The 19,071-nt window shown below is 40.7% G+C and overlaps 1 protein-coding gene across 1 annotated transcript in view; it reads left to right on the top strand.

Annotated features, from left to right (window-relative positions):
- LOC138259004 (musculoskeletal embryonic nuclear protein 1-like) overlaps positions 1-19,071 on the top strand; it is a 287,666-nt gene that overhangs the window by 165,429 nt on the left and 103,166 nt on the right. Inside the window, exon 9 of the mRNA XM_069206382.1 lies at positions 13,856-13,870. Coding sequence (XP_069062483.1) covers positions 13,856-13,870 — 15 coding nt within the window. The remainder of the gene's footprint in view (positions 1-13,855; positions 13,871-19,071) is intronic.

The raw sequence follows: 19,071 nt of genomic DNA, 5'->3' as shown, positions 1-19,071 counted from the left end.
AAAAATTTCTTCCCACTGGGCATCGATTTTCCAATACTGACTCCAATGGGGTGGTAGTTTCAGACAGTATTTAGAACACAAGATTTATGTAAGACAATGTTTCGGTAATGCATCAACTCGAGGGGTCGACCCAATCTCTGTGAGCTCTGATGCTCCGTGACACCAAAACTTGCAAAACTTCCTGTAGAGCCCCATACCAAGGTAAGACGTTTTCCTGAAGTACCTCTCAAGGCAATGTTAATAGCAAATATTTACCACTGTTATTGTGAATCTGCAGGTGTAGGACATGTCAATATTTTGCATGTGCAAATTGAGTAATCGGCCTGCTCAGTCTTTAATACACCACTTAACAGTGTTTAGTCTTGTTCCAATCCGTTATGCTTGCATAAGAAACATAAGCACATACATTTTGCATGCTTGAATCTGACACCAGTTGCACATTCACAAAACACACAAATATACAAGTTTATTAGGGAGCAAAATATCCTATTGAAGATCAGGCCTTGTTATGAGAGGGGTAATAAGCACTGTACTAATTGCTATAAAAGACTGGTGCATAGAGCATATCTGATTTTGTGTAATCTGTCTTCAGGGGGCTCACTAACAAAAATAAATCTTTCTCCCAAAGATATTTATACTCAAATAGATAATTTGTTCATAAATAAAATGCACCTTATTTAAGATGGGAATTGGGTCTAGGCCTGTATTCCTCGTCAAAGCACTTACCTTATTCTAGTATTCCTTGATGGTTTTTATTTAATAATATATAAATCACTGCAAAGAACCGTCTGTTGGCCTCTAAGCATTTTGGTGAGTGGGTACACATACAGATTGGTGTGTAACAAAATAGTGCCCGGTTGATTTAAAAAAAAACCAAAAAAACAGAAGCTCCATCCTGTGAAAGTGTGGCTGACGAGGGTCATATGTCCTGATAGCTGACAAAGTCTTAAAGAGCAGAATGCTACAAATGGAAAACGTGCATGTCGCATTAGGTGTCTGACCAGCCACTATTATGATGATTGAGCAATCACCCCACGTCTCCCCATGCCAACTACAGCTGAGAAGATCCACAGGAGACATTCAGTAGACACAGCAAAGAGCAGAAAACGCTACCTCCTCCCCCATCAGGCAACCAGACGATGCTGAACCTTGCGAATCATCCTATGACAAGGGGAACTCCAGAAACTGTCATCTCTCCATAAAGGCCCGTAGTTGTCTGTCAGAAAAAACAAATTCATGCTTCAGTATCCCATAGCACCCTGGCTAATAGTCTATTGCCATGTACCCTGCCACTTCCAAAAGGCCTTTGGCAATCTCTCAACCTTGCCTTAGAGACTCTTTTCCAGCCTTCAGACACCCCTAGCTAACATCAAACACTTGAATACCACTCTCAGACATTCTGGATCGCCTCTTCGAGACTTTAGATTCATTCAGTATTCAGAAGCCCCGATTGGATAATTCGATACATCAACCAAAATCATGTTGCAGCAACTTAGTTAATCAGCCACCACCAGACATCACTCAGAAATTGTGAACATACCTTCAGATACTACCTGCAGGCTGGAATAGGCATAAGGGAGTACAGAGAAAGCTATTTTGAAGAGCTCCACAGATATTTCAATGCCTGAGTGGCTTAGCTTTTTATGTAACAAGACTGGAAAATTGCTATTGCAGACATTATCACCAATAATTTCTCCAAACTAGTACAATAGTGCCTTTCCAGTCTAGTATTACAGAACACTTGACGGGGCCCTAAAGAAACCCTCTGCTAGAATTCTGACAACTCAACAGTTCAGAACATACACCAAGTCAGCCCTGTGCCTCCCCCTGCTCTTCCTTTCCCAACTACCCCAGATGGTTTTTAGGGAATAGCAGAGATTCTTTTCCTATGTTCAGGTACCTACACCTGATATTTGGACATCACTCAGACTGTTGGTCTGCCTATAGACATACACTGCAGTCTCTCTTAGAGACAGGCAGAGCCTTAAGACTTACTGCTATATACTCCCAGCTGGCTCCTAAACTCTCCCATTCAACGCCTTAGTGACCCTCAGCATATTGGAGAGACTCACATTGCCCTTTGCTTCCCACAGGCCCCCTTGTCTGTCCTCACAACATTTGTTGAAAAGCCTCCAGAAACCATAAGCATAATCTCGGAGACCTTCAGTATGTTCTGTCACCAGCTGTTGTTTCTTACATTCCCACAGCTGCCTCTTCATTCTGTACACACCTTTAACTGGCCATCAATGGCCATCATAATACCTCAGAGACCCTTGGTGGGACTTTAAACATCACGGGCATCAGTGGTCCTCAGCATACCCTCAGAGGCCTTAGGTCTTAACTGGTCTTCAAACACCCTTAATTGAGCTCTTGCATAGAAAGCCCTTTTGCAGTTGCATAGCCTGAGGTTCGCAAATCAGTGTTTGCAACCTAAAAAGAGATATTTCAATGTGATAAACCCTTTTCCAATCGGGAAAAGCCTTCCTGAATGTCAGAGGGGTTTTGTAGCTTACTCTGCATTGCAATTAGTAGGGGTGTCCCCTCCTATAGGCCATTCACAATGAGATGAGTCAGTGGCTAGTGACCATTATTGTGGATGCAAACCAATGCAAATGAGTTACCACTGCCTGCGACAGGTTTGTTACTTTTCAAAGGGAAAGATATTGTCATAGGATTCCAACATGGCCACGTTGCAGGGTAGACAAAGGGAAGAGAATATTGGTAACGGAGATACTCAAGATCGCACAGGAAATCAGAGGATAATAGAAATCCAATGAGGAATCATCACAAGGTAACAGAATGTCAAAGAATAGAAAGAAGAGGCACTCAAGCCATTTTAGCCTTCAGAATAACTAAAAACCAAGATGTGTAAAACATACAATTAATGGCATTAATAAATAGGGAAAATGGGGTAAATCATTTGGAAGCTCCACAAATTCCTCACCCGCCATTGTTATAGATACGGATTGCAAATATCCACATGTAGAATAAACATGCAAAGGCAGGGCCTCTGGAACTGATACTGCATATGATTTTATTGAAGTAACATAAAGACAATACTTAAATTGTATGATAAACACCACCTATGGTTCCAGTTGTGCCCACAAATGGTGTTGATCACACAGGACAGGCTATACAGCAATAGCAATGGAGGAACTAAAGAGGACAAGTGCTGAAGAGGAAAAAAGGGTACACAAAGGAATCGCTTGGCAAAATGGAAGCAGACAAATCAAGCTAACAAACTGGTAACTAAGGCCAGCAGGAATAAGACGGTAGCACACTGGCAATTGAAAGTAGTCAAAGGGAAGGAAAGACAGGGCCTGGGAAAAGGGTAGTTACTGAATTAATGAAAGTTTAAGAAGCACAGATGCACTAAGTAGCGTTAGCTCTGGAAACAAGGGAGTGTTGCAGGACAAGTCAAGTTATAGGAAACAAGGATTTTATTGTAGATCAGAATCTGTAATCTGCAAACGAGGATTAGGAATAGGCTAGAAATCGTGAACTCTGAAAACAAAGGTTTAGCCAAACAGGAACATTGCTACAATGACCAACGCTAAACTGAAAAAATCAGAAGCTTAAGAGAGCTCTCAAGTGATCAAATGTCTGAGATGAGACCAAATTATCACTTGTCAGCCACAGGTCTGCTGATTCCTCCATACACTCTTGGCCTGCAAGGGTGGAAACAAAGCAGTGATCAGGAAATTTTAATAAATGGAGGATGTGGCAGGAAAATCATATAGGCCCTCATTATGAGTTTGGCGGGTGGCAGAGGCCGCCCGCCCAACTAATTTACATGGAAGACCGCCATGCCGGTCTTCCACCCGCCGGCCCTATAAGGAGTTCCCCACTGACCCTGCGGGGAAAAGGAACTGAACATTGATGCCAGCTCATAATTGAGCCGGCTGTGCGTTTGGGCAGTGAAAAGTGTGATGGGGCTGTCCATGGGGTGTCCTGCACTGCCCATGCCAAGTGCAGGGGCCCCCATGGGGCTCCGGGCACCCCCTTTCTGCCACTCTTTGCATAGCGGGGCTACTGCCATGCAAAGGCTGGCAGAAAGGGGACTCCTAACGCTTAGGGCTGCGCTGCCCTGGTGGATTGAGACCGCCAGGCTGGTGGCTGGCGGCAACCTGGCGGTCGGACTGTCGTGGCCCCACCTCAGTCATAAGAAGGTGGCCTTCAGTTTCGGCAACGGTCCGAGCGCCACTGCGAGTCTGGCAGTCCATGGACTGACACACTTGTAATGAGGCCCATAGTCTGGCTTGGATCTGGAATATGGGTTAAATCCAGCACATTTTCTCAGAAACTCTAAAGCAATTTTAGTATGTGCCACAAGGTCAAGGGTTCTGAAAAGTTATAGCATTCAGAAGGAAAACCATGCTGGTTATCACAAAATTTTACATGGATCTGAAAGTAGTGAGCATTTCAGAATATTGTCCAAGAGGTTGAAAATCAGTATGGATATAGAAGGTGGTCAGGAAGCTTAGTTGAAGAAAGGAAAGGCCAGAGTGGTAAGTGTGAAAGCTCAAGGAACAAATTGGGACAGGTGCACGTGGGGCAGCTTCCCTACTGGAGATTGTGTCAGGTGGTCTTTGGGGGAGTAAGCAGTGGCTTCTCCCACTGATGCCTTCTTAAAATGTTAACTTTTTTTTTTCTTTTAAAGCAGCATCAGTTCCTTTACAGAACATAAACTGCTTTAAAAACACACTTGACCCTTGGAAGCCACAATCCCTGTGTTCAATAAGTAATCACAGATAGGTCATTCTGTGAAGCTCTGAGAATGAACAGTTTGCAACATGACTTATTAACACATCTGTAACATCATGAAATAAAAGGCAGGTCGCAAAAAGTAAATGCTCAGGTACATTTATCAATGTTTCACGCAATGCACTGTCACCATGGTGTGCTGCGTGAAGGCAAAGGGCAGAAATGCACCATATTTAACATCATACTTTCCCTGCCTTGCACCAATGCAGGCACCCTTGCGCTGTTCTCCAAGGGTGCTTGCATTGCAGACAGGATTGTTTTTGCGCAGGAAGGGTTTGGTATTTGATAAATGTAACTTAGTAATTGTAACGACCTTGCACCCCTTTGCAAGGTGCAAGGGCGATACAACTACCTTATAAATATGCCCCTCAGTTTGCACCCACTATCTTTGACTAGTCTCTAGGTATACAAGGTTCCCTGGAATTTAGCTACCTTTACACACCTTTGACCCACCTTCAGACAGACCCATCTGGTCATTAGATTCCACCAGATGCATATCAGAGACCTTCAGCCTGGCTATCAACATTCCAGGCAAGCCTTCAGCAAGGACCCCCACCACAAACCCCTCTTCTAGCTACTCTCCTGGAATCCCTCCTCGCTGCACCCCCCACCATTAAAACAAGTGAAAAAGCATTGGCAAATCCGACACATCTGGTATTGGATGCCATCCTTTCAAACTTGGTCAAGACTTCTATTGTTTTATCATGTTTTTATACAAACCTTTTTTTTTAGAAATTCTGCTAGGTCCTCATTCATCTTAAACAATAATTGACCAAAAGCAAAAATATTGATTTGGTTTCAAACAACACACGTTGCTGTAGTAGTCCCTGAGCTACTTTTTGTGCAGATGTGCTCTTTCTGAAAGAGCAGAATGCCACCATGCACAGTGAAGTTAGCCAATGACTGAAGTGGGTTGACCGTTTGCCCTATGTTGTATGCTGTAGTGGGTAGAACAAAAATGTGAATGACGAAATCCAGATAAGGTTATACGTATACTTTTACCACAATCAAAAGGTCTTGGCTGACACAAGACCTAAATAGAAACCAAAATGTTAAGTTTTCTTCATCTCAGCTGATGATATATGAATGGCTCTTTCTAATGTGGTCAATATGATTATATAGCTCAACAGATAGTGCAGTGAGGCTTTAGTCCTTTGCTGTATTTACTCAGGGAACACAATCCTTTTATAACAGACCCTATTATCTAAGTGCAGCCCGATGTCCTGCTGGTGAGGACAGCAAGCTGACGGACTACGAGCAGTGAAGGCTGAAGCTACAGCTCATTCTCCATGAAATTGTTCATGTGATAGAAGAGGATGTGACCCAGGAGGGCATCCTCATAGGTGCTGCAAGGGAGAAAATAAAGTGTTTTCCGAAATACATGAATTATTCTTTCCTTCTTCCAGGAGTAGAACGTTCAATACTGCATTATGTGCTGTAGCACCTGGCCCAGTGGCACAAGTGTAACTATTTTTTTTTAACCCAGAATATCTGTGAATTTGTGGTGAGGAAGGACTGTTAGGCTGTGTTTATTTTTGTGTCCTGTCTGCATAATTCTAAGAATCAGTCGGTTTTGTTGAATACCCCCCCCCCAACCAAAATCTTTTGAAAATAAATCAAGAGCATCAGTGAGTGTAGGGTGCTGTAGTAAAATGCACTCTTATTGGCATGTGTTACTCTCCTGTGTGGGCCAAGTGTTAGGACAACCTATACCACATGACCACAAATTGATCCTTCTACATATAACCACTGACGTCAAGGAAGATAGCTATAAGAAGGAAGTGCTGTGGTTGGGTGTGACTATGGTTAAAGGGGACATTGCCCGCCAATGGAAAGATGGCGCACTGCCCTCGATCGAGAAGTCTGGACTCGTGCATGAGCATGGAAGAACCGGTTTAAGAGGCAAGCGGCTGCCCTCAAAAATATATAAATCTGGCAAAGCTGTGTGGATTACAGAGGGATCACCATCACACAGAGAGATCCTCGCATTACTACTTTAGAGACAAATCTGTACATATGCAATTCAAAGGAACAGAAGAACGATGGGCGGAGCACCCTACAAGTAGTGAACAGGGACAGAATTCAAGGCGGGTGGTGTGGTGGACGGTGAAATGCAGTGCCTTGCTGCAATGTTATTGTGTTGTATTGCAACATTTATATCAATTAAACCAATACAATGTTCCCCCAAATAAAAAGGGCATCAGTGAGGCCACTGAATGCAGACTTGTCATCCCTTCACCAGCACTACTAACTTTAAGAGAATTGCAATGAGAAGTGAGCTTTAAGCCTTCAATCAATGCTTTCCTCTAGATGTTTGCGGTATTTATAGTATTTATATCTGCTCTGAATGAGGTAAATCAATCTTTTTCACAGACCCCTTTGGTAAACAGTTTTAAGTGATTTTTGACTGCGTGGCTTATAGATCATGGAAAATACTTATTTATTAAAATAAAATAAGGGCCTACTCACCAAGTCATTCATTTGGGAGTATATTAGTGCTCCTGTAGTGCTGCTTCACATACTAGACAATGCCATTACTGATTGGTTAAGCATGCATATACTAAGCACTCCTACAAAGGCGAAGGCAGTTGCAATTCACAAAAGGTACATCCACATCTACCCACAGCCCAAAAAGACACACATCTATTAGAGCCACGCCTTGGAGTATGTCACACACAGCACATGGCCCCTGACAGGTACTTCAAGTGAATCATACTCAAACCTGTTGTGGCAGGAGCCAATGCTACCAGAACAAAGCCCTAAATCTAAAAACGAAAAATTAAAAGAAACGTTGTCATGTATTTGTCGACAGCTATAAAAAACACATTGTAAAAGTACTTAAAAAATAAATTAATTTAAAAATGGTCATTTACGTTATGAACCTGCAGGCATGTATAGATCACGTGGTAAAAATGCAAACACAACATGCACATACTTAAACATATAAATTGCTAATTATTTAAACAAACAGGACATCTTGCATATATCACCACACACACACCTTTCTCCCCCCCCCATCTCACCAAAAAACACACACGCATTCACCCACTCTCGTCCCACAAAACTGTAGCTAAGGGCTGGCTATGTAACATCTCAAGCATGTCAAACTGCAATTTGATTGAGCTTTTAAAACGCAAGTGCTATAAGTGGTGCACACACAGTTTGAGTCCGTTTTAGCACTCGCGCACTAGTTTGAATGACTCTTAAATGCATCATCTCTTGGAGTCAGAGGATGAGACTGGAAAGGTGATTTGTACACATTATACGTTGACTAATGTGACTTAAACAGATTGGTGAATCATGTCACATTCTTAGGCTTTGTTTTAATAGGACACCTTCTCATGCAACCCGGGTTTAAGGGCAAATATGTCACGTCATAGAAGAGGGCAATTTATATCATCTGATGAGACTGGTGCTAAAGGTCAGATAGAAGAACACGGTTTATTCCTATTGAGGTAAAATTGGTAATATGACAGGAACGCCGGATTATTTCAATATTAGAGAAAGATGATAAATCTAAAAAATTAAGGTGTTATGTAAAACGAAACATTTTATCATAGTGACTACAGTGAAGCTTCTTACGTGTTGAGTATAATTGGGTCATTCTGACATCTTCCAAGCAGGCAGTCATGAGTTCGAATCCGTTTAAGGGCGACTCAAATTTCCGACCTGCCTAGATAGGTACACTGAGTACTGTAAAATTGGGTAATACTAATACAGTTATTTATAGCGCTTAAAACTGGACGCAGCCCAGTATGAATATTTTAAAACCAAGGAGTATTATTATTATTAAAACTGAATGTATAATTTAACAATCTATATAGTTGTATCAGAATTATGCAAATGAATATACTCACATGTATTACTGTGATGTTCCCTATAGAAGAGGTGATTTTACGAGATACAATAGAATTGCATTTGATGGCTGCAATGAACATCTTTTTAGTTCAAGAAAGCTGTATTTTGTTGAACAATGTCTCAAAGATAGTATGACAGCAGGATATAAAATAAGAACAGCACAGTAAGTGTAACACACATTGTCGTGTGTGGTAAATAGTTCACAGTACACACTGAATTGTAGAGAAATACAAACATCCATCTGGACCAAAGCAAATGTGAAAGCGACAATTATTATTTCTACCTGTTATAGTAACATACATCAAAATGAGTTTGTATATATACGTAGGGAATCAAATGTTGAACAATTAAGAGTATAAGTATGGAAAGAACACAGAACGATATACCAAAATATGTATGTACAACTGGCGTTCTAATCCTTCAAGGTGTTTTTTTTGTTTGCCCAAAAATTGTCTGGCGCACACCAATTCATTTCCCCAGTGATTTCCAAGGAGAAACTTGCAAGGAACTATTATCCGCACCTCAAATAAAATAAATATATTGTTTTCAAGCAGCAAATTTAATGCTGGAGGTATTTTTCCAATTTATGAGAATTCGTTTACAGGCTAGAGTGAGCGTCAGGTCTAAAAGATGTCTGTCCATTTCTTGTAAATGAGTGATGGTGGTGCCTGTCAGGAGGTATGTAATCTTTTCCAGAGGGTGAATGGTAAACAGTGTTTTAATAAAGTCAAAAATCTCTCTACAGATTCTTTTTAGCACGGGACAATAGAAAAGCACATGAAGTAGATTGCCAATGTTGGCATTACAATTGCAACAATGAGGGTTTTGTCTAAGATTCAATTTGTATAAATGAGAGATGGTCCAAAACGTCCTATGTAGAAGCATATATTTGGTTTGTAATGGGGGTGAAAGGTGATTTCCATCTCTTCCTCCAATCAAAATGGTTGCAATTATTCACGGTATCACCCTCCCATTTATTTTTGAGTTTCTGCAGTAATTTGGTCAATTTAGGTTGTAGAAGGTTATTGATTTTAGATACCGCCTGCCCAATCTTAGTGAAGTTTTGGACAAATTGTGGAAAAGAGGGATCACTGTCTGTAAATGTCAGCTTACTTCAGCAAACTTTTTAGTTTTAAAATTGTATAAAAATCAAGATTATTCAGAGCATAAGTTTTTTGTAAGTTAGCAAAGGACAGAGGATTTTTACATCTACCCAGTTCTTTAAACACTGCAATTCCTTGGGAAGCCCAGTCAATTCTGTTGAAGTGACTGACAATTCAATTGAATTTTCAGGTTTTTCCAGCTATAGGCCAAGTTAGAGGTACATGTTTTGTTGTGTAGAAGATACTCAACTTTTAGGATGGCCATTTTTAGTAATGTTCAGAATGTATTTAGAATGTAGGGGAATTGTTTTGTCCATGGAAAGGTACAACGTTAAATTTCCAATAGAGAAAATCAACTCTTCTATTTCTAACTATAGTGGGCAATAGGCTTAATTTGGGTTAGCCACTTAATTCCCTGTTTTGTGTTTGGTAGGTAATACAATTGGCTAGATTAACACCACCCATTTTCTTTGACAGTCTTAGGGGGTCATTACAACCCTGGCGGTACAAGACCGCCAGGCCTGTTATGACGGAAGCACCGCCAACAGGCTGGCGGTGCTTCGCAGGTCATTACGCGGTCGCACCGCCGGGGTAGTAATCCGCCAGGGCAGCGCTGCTAGCAGCGCTGCCCAGGGGATTACGAGTCCCCCTACCGCCAGCCTTTTCCTGGTGGTTTGAACCGCCAGGAAAAGGCTGGCAGTACGGGGAGTGACGGGGCCACTGGGGGGCCCTGCACTGCCCATGCCACTGGCAGTGCAGGGGCCCCCTGACAGGCTTTTCACTGTCTGCAAGTGCACCCGTCACACGGCCGCAACACCGCCAGCTCCATTTGGAGCCGACTTCTGTGTTGCGGCCGAGATCCCCGCCGGCCCAGCGGGGATCTCCAAATGGCCGTGGTGGGAGTGCGGCTGCATAGGCGGCCGCCCGGCGGTCCGATCTTGGCAGCTGGCTTCAGCCGCCCGCCAAGGTCGTAATGAGGGCCATAATGTCTTCAGATACATTCTAGGCTTTTTTTGCCAAATAAATTTGTTGAAAATAGCATCCAGTAATTAGGCAAAGTTAAGCGAAGCGTACTTATAGGGTAATTAACTATAGGTGTTATCTCCATTTTCAGTGTCTCAGTAATTCCCCACCACAATAAATATTTTAGGGACCAACCCTCCAGTAAGTAATGGATTGAGTAGCATCTTCAGTTACAATTAAATATCGCCAGCATACACTGCAGTTTTAACTGTCAGGTTTTTAGTCTAATGCTCACAATATTTTTGTTAATCTAATATGCAATGTAGGCTCAAGGACAAGTAAGAATATGGAGGGGAATCCATCACCATTTTAATAAGGTTTCCCCTAAGTCGAATTTCTGTAGAACTACTCTGAGATATGTCCAATAAACTTCAAAAAATACCTTTTCAGTGTCTAGCATAATAGCTACTGCTGATGGAGTTGAACTTGTGAACTTTATCAATAATACGGCAGAAAAGTCTACAATTGTCACAAGAAAGGCAGTTTTTCAAAAACCCTACTTGGTATGGATTCTGTAGTTTGAATATATGTTGGTGCAACCTATTAGAAGACAGTATCTTGGCATATATTTTACAATATAAGTTTATCTGGGGAATAGGCCTATCGCACTTGGGTAAAAGGGGTCTTTGCACTCTTTAGGAATTACTGTTATTATTGTCTCAGTGGGTGTACCACTTACTGTAACTGAAGTTGGAACATGAGTGTAAAGTTGTAATACGGGGTCAAAGAGAAGATTCCCATAAATTTTAAAAAATTGCACTGAGAAACTGTTCAGTTAAGGTACTTTTTAAGTGACTTAATGGTAGCAATTATATCTACATTTGTAATAGGGAATTGATGAACAGTCTATATTCATCATTCAGGGGGAAAGTACAATTTTGTTTCTAGAAATTGTCGACTTTCTAAGGTAGGTACAGATTCATTAGGAAAGTAAAGATTCTCATAGACATCCTTGAAAGCATCTACAATGTTATGGTGGTTTGTATACAGTTGTTGTTGTCTTTAATTGAAGTAATATTGTTTTTTGTTGCTTACGTTTCAAGTAAGAAGCTATCATTTAGCCCACTTTATTAGCTTCACATAGTTTGATACTCTCCTGTCTGTTTGTTAATCTAAATCCCTGCCCTTGTAATTAAGATGTTAGTATAGTTGTATGTTTTATTTGTATGGAAAGATAATATAGAATTGTCTTTTGATCTAATGTGTTGCAGTTCTAATAAGTTAATCTCTTTTGCTAAATATAGATTGTAAGTTTAAATGTGCTTCTTTATTCATTTTTGTTCTGATTTGTATCAATACACCCCTACTTGTAGCTTTGAGTGCTTCCCACCTAATCAGAGGAGAAGAGCAGTTTTTGGTTTACAAATTAGAAATTACTCAAAAGCTGATTCAACTTCTTTCACGTTTCAGGGGATGCTAGTATTTCTTCATTCAAATTCCAAAGAGTTCTTTCATTTAGTAATAAAGCCCGATAGGGAGAGAGTAATGCAGGAGTGATCAGGGACTGGTCTTGGTTCAATGGAGGTTTGGTCGATGTTAGGAAACAAAACTACCTGATATTAATATTCAGTCAAGTCGTGAATAAGAATTATGGGGGTTCAAGGAAAATGTGTAATCTTTCGACTCTGTGTGTTGTAATCTCCATGTGTCTTTTAGTTTACATTTTGAACAGAGATTTTTCATAGCTTTGTGGTACTTTGGAGGCTAATACTTATAGGTGGAATTCATATTGAAGATGGGGTCCAGTTGTGAAGTGAACTCTCCCCCTAATATTGGCTACATTGAATTCCACCCCATCTTTGCTCAATTTAGAAATCCATCTGCCTTTGGTTTCTGTGACATTGGAGATCATGTTTATTCTAGTGGCCCGAGAAATTAAGCTTATAAGACCGTTTCTTGTGCTTATGGCAGGGGAACACATAGGGGGTCATTCAGACCCCGGCTGGCGGCGGGAGCCGCCCGCCTGGAGGGAACCGCCATATGGCCGCTCCGCGGTCGAAAGACCGCGGAGGCCATTCTGGCTTTCCCGCTGGGCTGGCGGGTGACCGCCAAAAGGCCGCCCGCCAGCCCAGCGGGAAACCCCTTCCCACGAGGAAGCCGGATCCGAATGGAGCCGGCGGAGTGGGAAGGTGCGACGGGTGCAGTTGCACCCGTCGCGAATTCCAGTGTCTGCTGAGCAGACACTGGAATTCAAAGTGGGGCCCTCTTACGGGGGCCCCACGACACCCCTCACAGCCATCCTGTTCCTGGCGGTCGGAACCGCCAGGAACAGGATGGCGGTGAGGGGGTCGGAATCCCCCATGGCGGCACAGCAAGCTGCGCCGCCATGGGGGATTCCCAGGGCAGTGGAAAACCGGCGGGAGACCGCCGGTTTTCCTGGTCTGACCGCGGCCAAACTGCCGCGGTCAGAATGCCCTGCGGGGCACCGCCAGCCTCTTGGCGGTGCTCCCGCATCCCCGGCCCCGGCGGTCCATGACCGCCGGGGTCGGAATGACCCCCATATTGTCTTAAATACCCCTATTTTGGAGGGAAAGAGCTGTTTGCAAATTCCATGTACATTCTTGCAGTAATGCCATATCACCTTGAAGTTTGCATAAATAATCTAGAAGTTCCTTTCTCCTTAACGGGTGATTTAAACTCCTTTTGTGCAAGGAAATTACATTTAGACCAGTCTTAGTTAAAGGGGACAGAATTCACTAACAACATGTAACTTTCTAAGAAATAATCAACAGTTTAAAAGTCAGAATTCTGTAAGTGAGGCTGACCAGTGTGGAATGACCAATATGTCTTTGAAGACTCATAAAACTGAATAAGTATACAACTCCATACACATTAAGTACATCATAAAGTGCTCCACAACCAATGCAGAAAGGAAGCATTGATCCCACTGCACAAAAATAGGAGAAAAACCCAGCCAGAAAAAACAAAACCCACCCCCCAAAATGTGTTTTATCGCCACACTTGACCAGCACATTTTGGGGGGTGGGGTTTGGTTTTGGTGGGTGGGATTTTCTCCTTCTATTTTTGTGTTGCGGTATAAATGCTTCCTTTCTGCATTGGTTGTGCTAATTGGTTTAGCTGCATGTCTCATCATCATCTTGGGTGAGGCTTCAGCAGAGACTGTGGCAGTGTGCTTGTGCAGCTTTCCTTTTCCTCCTCCTACATCAGGTTAAGTCACCTCAGTCACTACCTCAGGGTCTCCAGGGTTGTGATCTAGTGATATAAAGAACACCATGTGGAGCACACAAATATACAAGTGATTGATTGTCTAATGTGATGGATTCAAAGGATCTATAGTAAATTTAGCAAACAGATCTTCAATTGTAAAATGTAAACACAAAAGATGAATAGATCATACAGCTGGTATGTGGCAAGTAATCATAAAAAATGCTTTAATTGACATATAACAATTACATTACAAAATACCTCCCATATTGACCAATATTCCAACAACGTTAAGGTATGCTGGTGTAAAGGCCAACCTATTTGAACAAAATACTCAACATTTGGGCCCTGGACCTAATGTAACAAATGTACACACAAAATTTAAAACAAAAACAAACAATTAGATCCAAGGTAAGTCCATCCAAGAACACTCCTGCTTGTAATTGTGGAATTCAGCCGACACATATTTCATCCTGTTACGGACTCCATCAAGGCTCCTTAAGAATTATTTTAATCCATAGAGTTCCAGGGAGTCACTGCGTATGTAGACTTTTATGTATGGTAAGTATTCTTAATATATATGCCAAAGTTCACAATTGTGAGGAAAAATCAACTCTTCAAATAATCCTCGAGTATCTCACATGAAACACACCATAATGAGTTCCAAAGTATCACAAAGAACCGACAGCATGCCTGGTCAATATCAAAACCTGTGATCTAGTGAGCAGGCATCTAGAGAGGTGATCTCTAAGGTCGCTATGATGTGATCATGGTACACTAGGGACGGAGCTGTTGGGCTAGGATGCATTTTTCCTCTTTTCCAAACCATGCTCCCATAATGAAGGGCATCTTAATAAAAGGATTTTTAATCTAAACATAGGTTGTGAAACGTGTATTATTTGAAGAGTTCGAAGCCAACAGCTGCAGTCAATCGCAAACATTTTGCAATATTGTTATTGTGGTGTGAACTAGAGAAGATCAGTTCTTTTTGCAAAAAGAAGAGGCGCCACAGCCCAAATCTTTCTCAATTCTTGGCAGCAGCATGGAAAATCCGCAGTAGAATCATTACAGATCTTAATCCATCGGCTGAAGAACGGTCTAGAAGTTAGCGAATTAGTACCCTGTCACAATAGTCTGGGATTTTAAATAAAATCATTAGTGTGATCTATCGAGGATATAAGACTGTATCTCTGAGCATGTTGTCTAGTGGGTCGCTCCAATTGACGTGATTCAGAGCTCCCTAGCACATATCATTTTATAAATGGCAAGATGCAATTTATTTGATCAACGTATTTAAGAGAACCGACTAACTTAGGGCTCCATTTTCCACTGGTTGACTTTTAACTTTTGCAAATAGGAGCTATTGTATGTAGTTTTTATGTTTTATTTTATGTATAAATCTGTCTTAGAATAGTTTACACGTTTTAACAATTGATTTGTATTATTTTAGTACTTAGCGTCTTGTATAGGGTAAGATCCAGACACTATTTTAAGAGTCTTGTCTTAACTATTTATGAAACTTTTTTATGTAGTTTTATGAACCCTTTTTCTATATAAGCAGTGTACTAATTGCTAAATGTCCCTTTTTTATCTGATGGTCTATGGTTTTTATCCTTCTGTATGTATGACTATTTTTTTAATTTCTCAAATGGTCCAAATCTGGACCGAATAAACTATTGATTGATTGAACATTTTTATTTGTGATGGTCAATATTATTTACAAAAGAGAGGAACCCCTATGGGTACTTCTTTTGCACCAATTTATGCCAATCTGGTTATGGAATAGTGGGAAGCAGAAATCATTTGGTGTGACAATAATGAAGAAAACCTAAGGCATGTGATAATATGGGTCCAGTACATCAATTACCTGTTTCTGATCTGGGAAGGAGAAGCATTACAGGAATTTATTATTTGTTTCAATGAAAATCCACAACAGTTAAAATTCACATATGAAATTAGCACAACAAGTATTACCTATCTGGATGTCAACATCTTTGTTAAAGATAACACACTATGTACGCAGCACCACAGAAAGCCCACAAGTGTCAACAGTGTGTGCATGCCAACAGCGGTCATCCTTGAGCTCTCAAATGGAGCATACCATATGGAGAATTCCTCAGGGTTAGGCGAAATTGCTCAGATGAATCCGCCTTTGAGAGGCAATTGGAAGACATGTATGCACGCCTTGTACAAAGATGATACCTGGATACTGTTTTGAAGGATGCAGTGAGAAGTGCAAAAAAAAACATAAACAAAACAAACTTTTAATACCAAAGAAAAATAAATCATCTATGATAGATGAGAAGGATGCAATCAGATATATTAGTCCTGAGATTAAGAAGTTGCTAAATAAGAATTGGAACTTATTGCAGTTAGATGAAATATTAAGAAAGACACTACCAGTTCATCCACAAATAACATATAAAAAGGCATCTTCCCTAGGGGAACATCTGTCTGAGTGTTACATGGTTCCACAAAAAAGACAGGTCTTGAACTGGTTGGAACAGAAGAAATTTGGATTCTGGAAATGTGGAAAAAGCAAGGCATGCTCAATTGGGAAGAACACATCCAACATCAAACATATAATGGAAAAACAAATAAATTCAGAGAGGGAATTACATGTGAGACAACATGTGATTTCTGTATTGGAATGCGCATGTGGGAAGAAATATTAGGGGAGCACTGTGAACAAATTAAAACTCTGCATACTCCAACGTCTTAGAGCAATCAACAGTAAAAATATGATATATTCCATGGTGAAGCATATTTGGTAACAACACAATGGAGAAGACACAGGACAGTACTACGTGGCTTACAACGCATAAACCCCAACCCCAGAGGTGGGGAATTAAGAACAACAATTGCGGAGAATGGAATCAAGATGGATAATCCTAATGGGTACTGATACTCCTTGGGGTTTGAATGCAGATGCAGATCTACATGCCCATCTGTGAGAAGGGATGGAAGACAAAGAAAAAGAAAACCCAGATGATTTGACTTCACTAGGGAATCAATGTTTAAATATTACTCCCATACAAGATCAGTATTAGGTTAAGTAAATCTGTTTAATAGAAAAATAGCAGCTTTTATTCAGTAGGATTATTGGAGCATTCAGTTAAACCAAATATTTGGAATATATTAACAAAAAAATATTTTTCTTCTGTAGAAAACAGTAAAACACAATAAGATAGTAGCCACACATGGAATATATGGTACTTTACCAACATTTATGTTCTATTATATCAATACTATGCCCCATACAATATACTATATAACAATTACTATTTTTGGTTGAATTAATTTGTACTCTAAGACTTCTTTGTTTTTAACTGTCACTACAGGTCAGATTAGCAGGACAGCACTAACCCACAGGGTCCCCAGTCCAAAAATCCCTTTCTTGAGTTAATTTGGGAGGTAAAAAAAGAAGAGTCTTATTTAAGAAATTATTAGGTAAATATGTGGTGCAATCCGCATCCAGTGAAAGGCGAATCAGGAATATATGCATAACCTTGAAATATGAATGAAGAGGTACTTTACCAGGACTCTTGCTGCCAGTATTATAATATTTCTTCTTCTGTTTCACACCATAGAATGCAGCATTGAGTGCCCATATTTCAAATTCTATAGGTTTAATTACACTCCCATATCAGTAGAATGAAAGAGATAATGAGAAAAAAAGAGGCAATAAAAATAGGTTTGAAAATCCTGGACTGGAAGGAGTATGTACTGTGAGTTGTGGGAGTGGTGTGTGAGCAGAGGCAGTGGTTTCTTTCGAATACAAGTAAGCCACCCAAACACATTGAATGTTATGGCCAGTTGAAGGCTCAGGCGGAAACGCGTCACCATTTTTATGAGCACCAATTACTTTGTAAACAAATAAATAAAGAAAAATATCGAGTTTCAGATCTGGTTGTGCCACCTTTCATTTCTCTCTTCCGTTTGGGGACCTACAACAAAGTTTGGCAAGGTGAGAGGTTCCTGAGGGGGAGGAAAATATTATATATATATATATATATATATATCAAAAACGAAGTTGTCCTCATGTGAAAGTGCACTCCCAACAGGTTATATAAACGGAAAGAAAAAGCAAAGCCAGCAACTCACAGTGAACTCTTTAAGCAGTTTCATTATTCCAGGCCTTAGGTTATAAAATCATCTCTGGACACGTGTTTCAAGGTCAATCCTTTCTTCAGCAGAGAAAAATATAAAAGTGTTTCACCCTCGTAGATGCAGCCAGTGCTGGAAGTGTTCCAGGCATTTCTTTTTTTACTGAAAAGACCGGCATGGCTTCAGCTTGTCTAATTACAGGCACCTGATTAGTCTCTTTAAATACCAGTCCGCCCCAGTGGGCCTCTCAAGTGAGTAACAGTGCATGCTGGTTGTGGTGGTCCTGCAATTTTTTCATTTTGCCCTAAGTGGGTTGCTGGAGCCAAACGAAATAATGAACCAAAGTGCAAAACCTTTGTAGGCGAATCCAAAGTAAAATTGTCAGATTTGCTGTGAATATCCCAACCTGATTGCTCTTATGTGACAATCCATTTTTAGTCACACAGACCTGCTTCGATGTGCAGTGGTGCTGCTTTCCCGACTGGACAGGCCGGTTAATTATCAAAAAGAAAGTTGTCCTCATGTGAAAGCGCACTCCCAACAAGTTATATAAACGGGAAGAAAAAGCAAAGCCAGCAACTCACAGTGAATTCTTTAAGCAGTTTCATTATTCCAGGTCTTAGGTTATAAAATCATCTCTGGACACGTGTTTCAAGGTCAATCCTTCCACATATATAAAATCTATTTTAAGGTTCATACAAAACATGTGCTATTCAACTGCTATTTAATCGGATTCAAGAATGTAAAATCTATGAAAGAACCAATACTGGAGTAAGAAAATATTTATCTTTCATAGATTCACATGTGACCCACCTTCCTTCCCTGAGAGGCTCACCTTCTGTCATTTGGTGTTTATCTACACTCGGCTCTTAAAAAGTCTTAAGGACTGGAGCTTCTCAAAGGAGTGTTGCAACTTGATTGGTTGGAGCTTTTGTTTAGTCTCTTTTATTTAAAAACAAATTACTAGGATATGTTTCCAAATGGAAGGGCCTATGGCCTTTACAGTGTGTCAGTATCATTGCACTGCTTTCTAATAGTACTGTGTAACTCC

The sequence above is a fragment of the Pleurodeles waltl genome, chromosome 9 (genome assembly GCF_031143425.1).
Source record: "Pleurodeles waltl isolate 20211129_DDA chromosome 9, aPleWal1.hap1.20221129, whole genome shotgun sequence".
Lineage (NCBI taxonomy): Eukaryota > Metazoa > Chordata > Amphibia > Caudata > Salamandridae > Pleurodeles > Pleurodeles waltl.
Note: the sequence above shows the minus strand (reverse complement) of the source record. Positions and strands in the feature narration are given on the sequence as shown.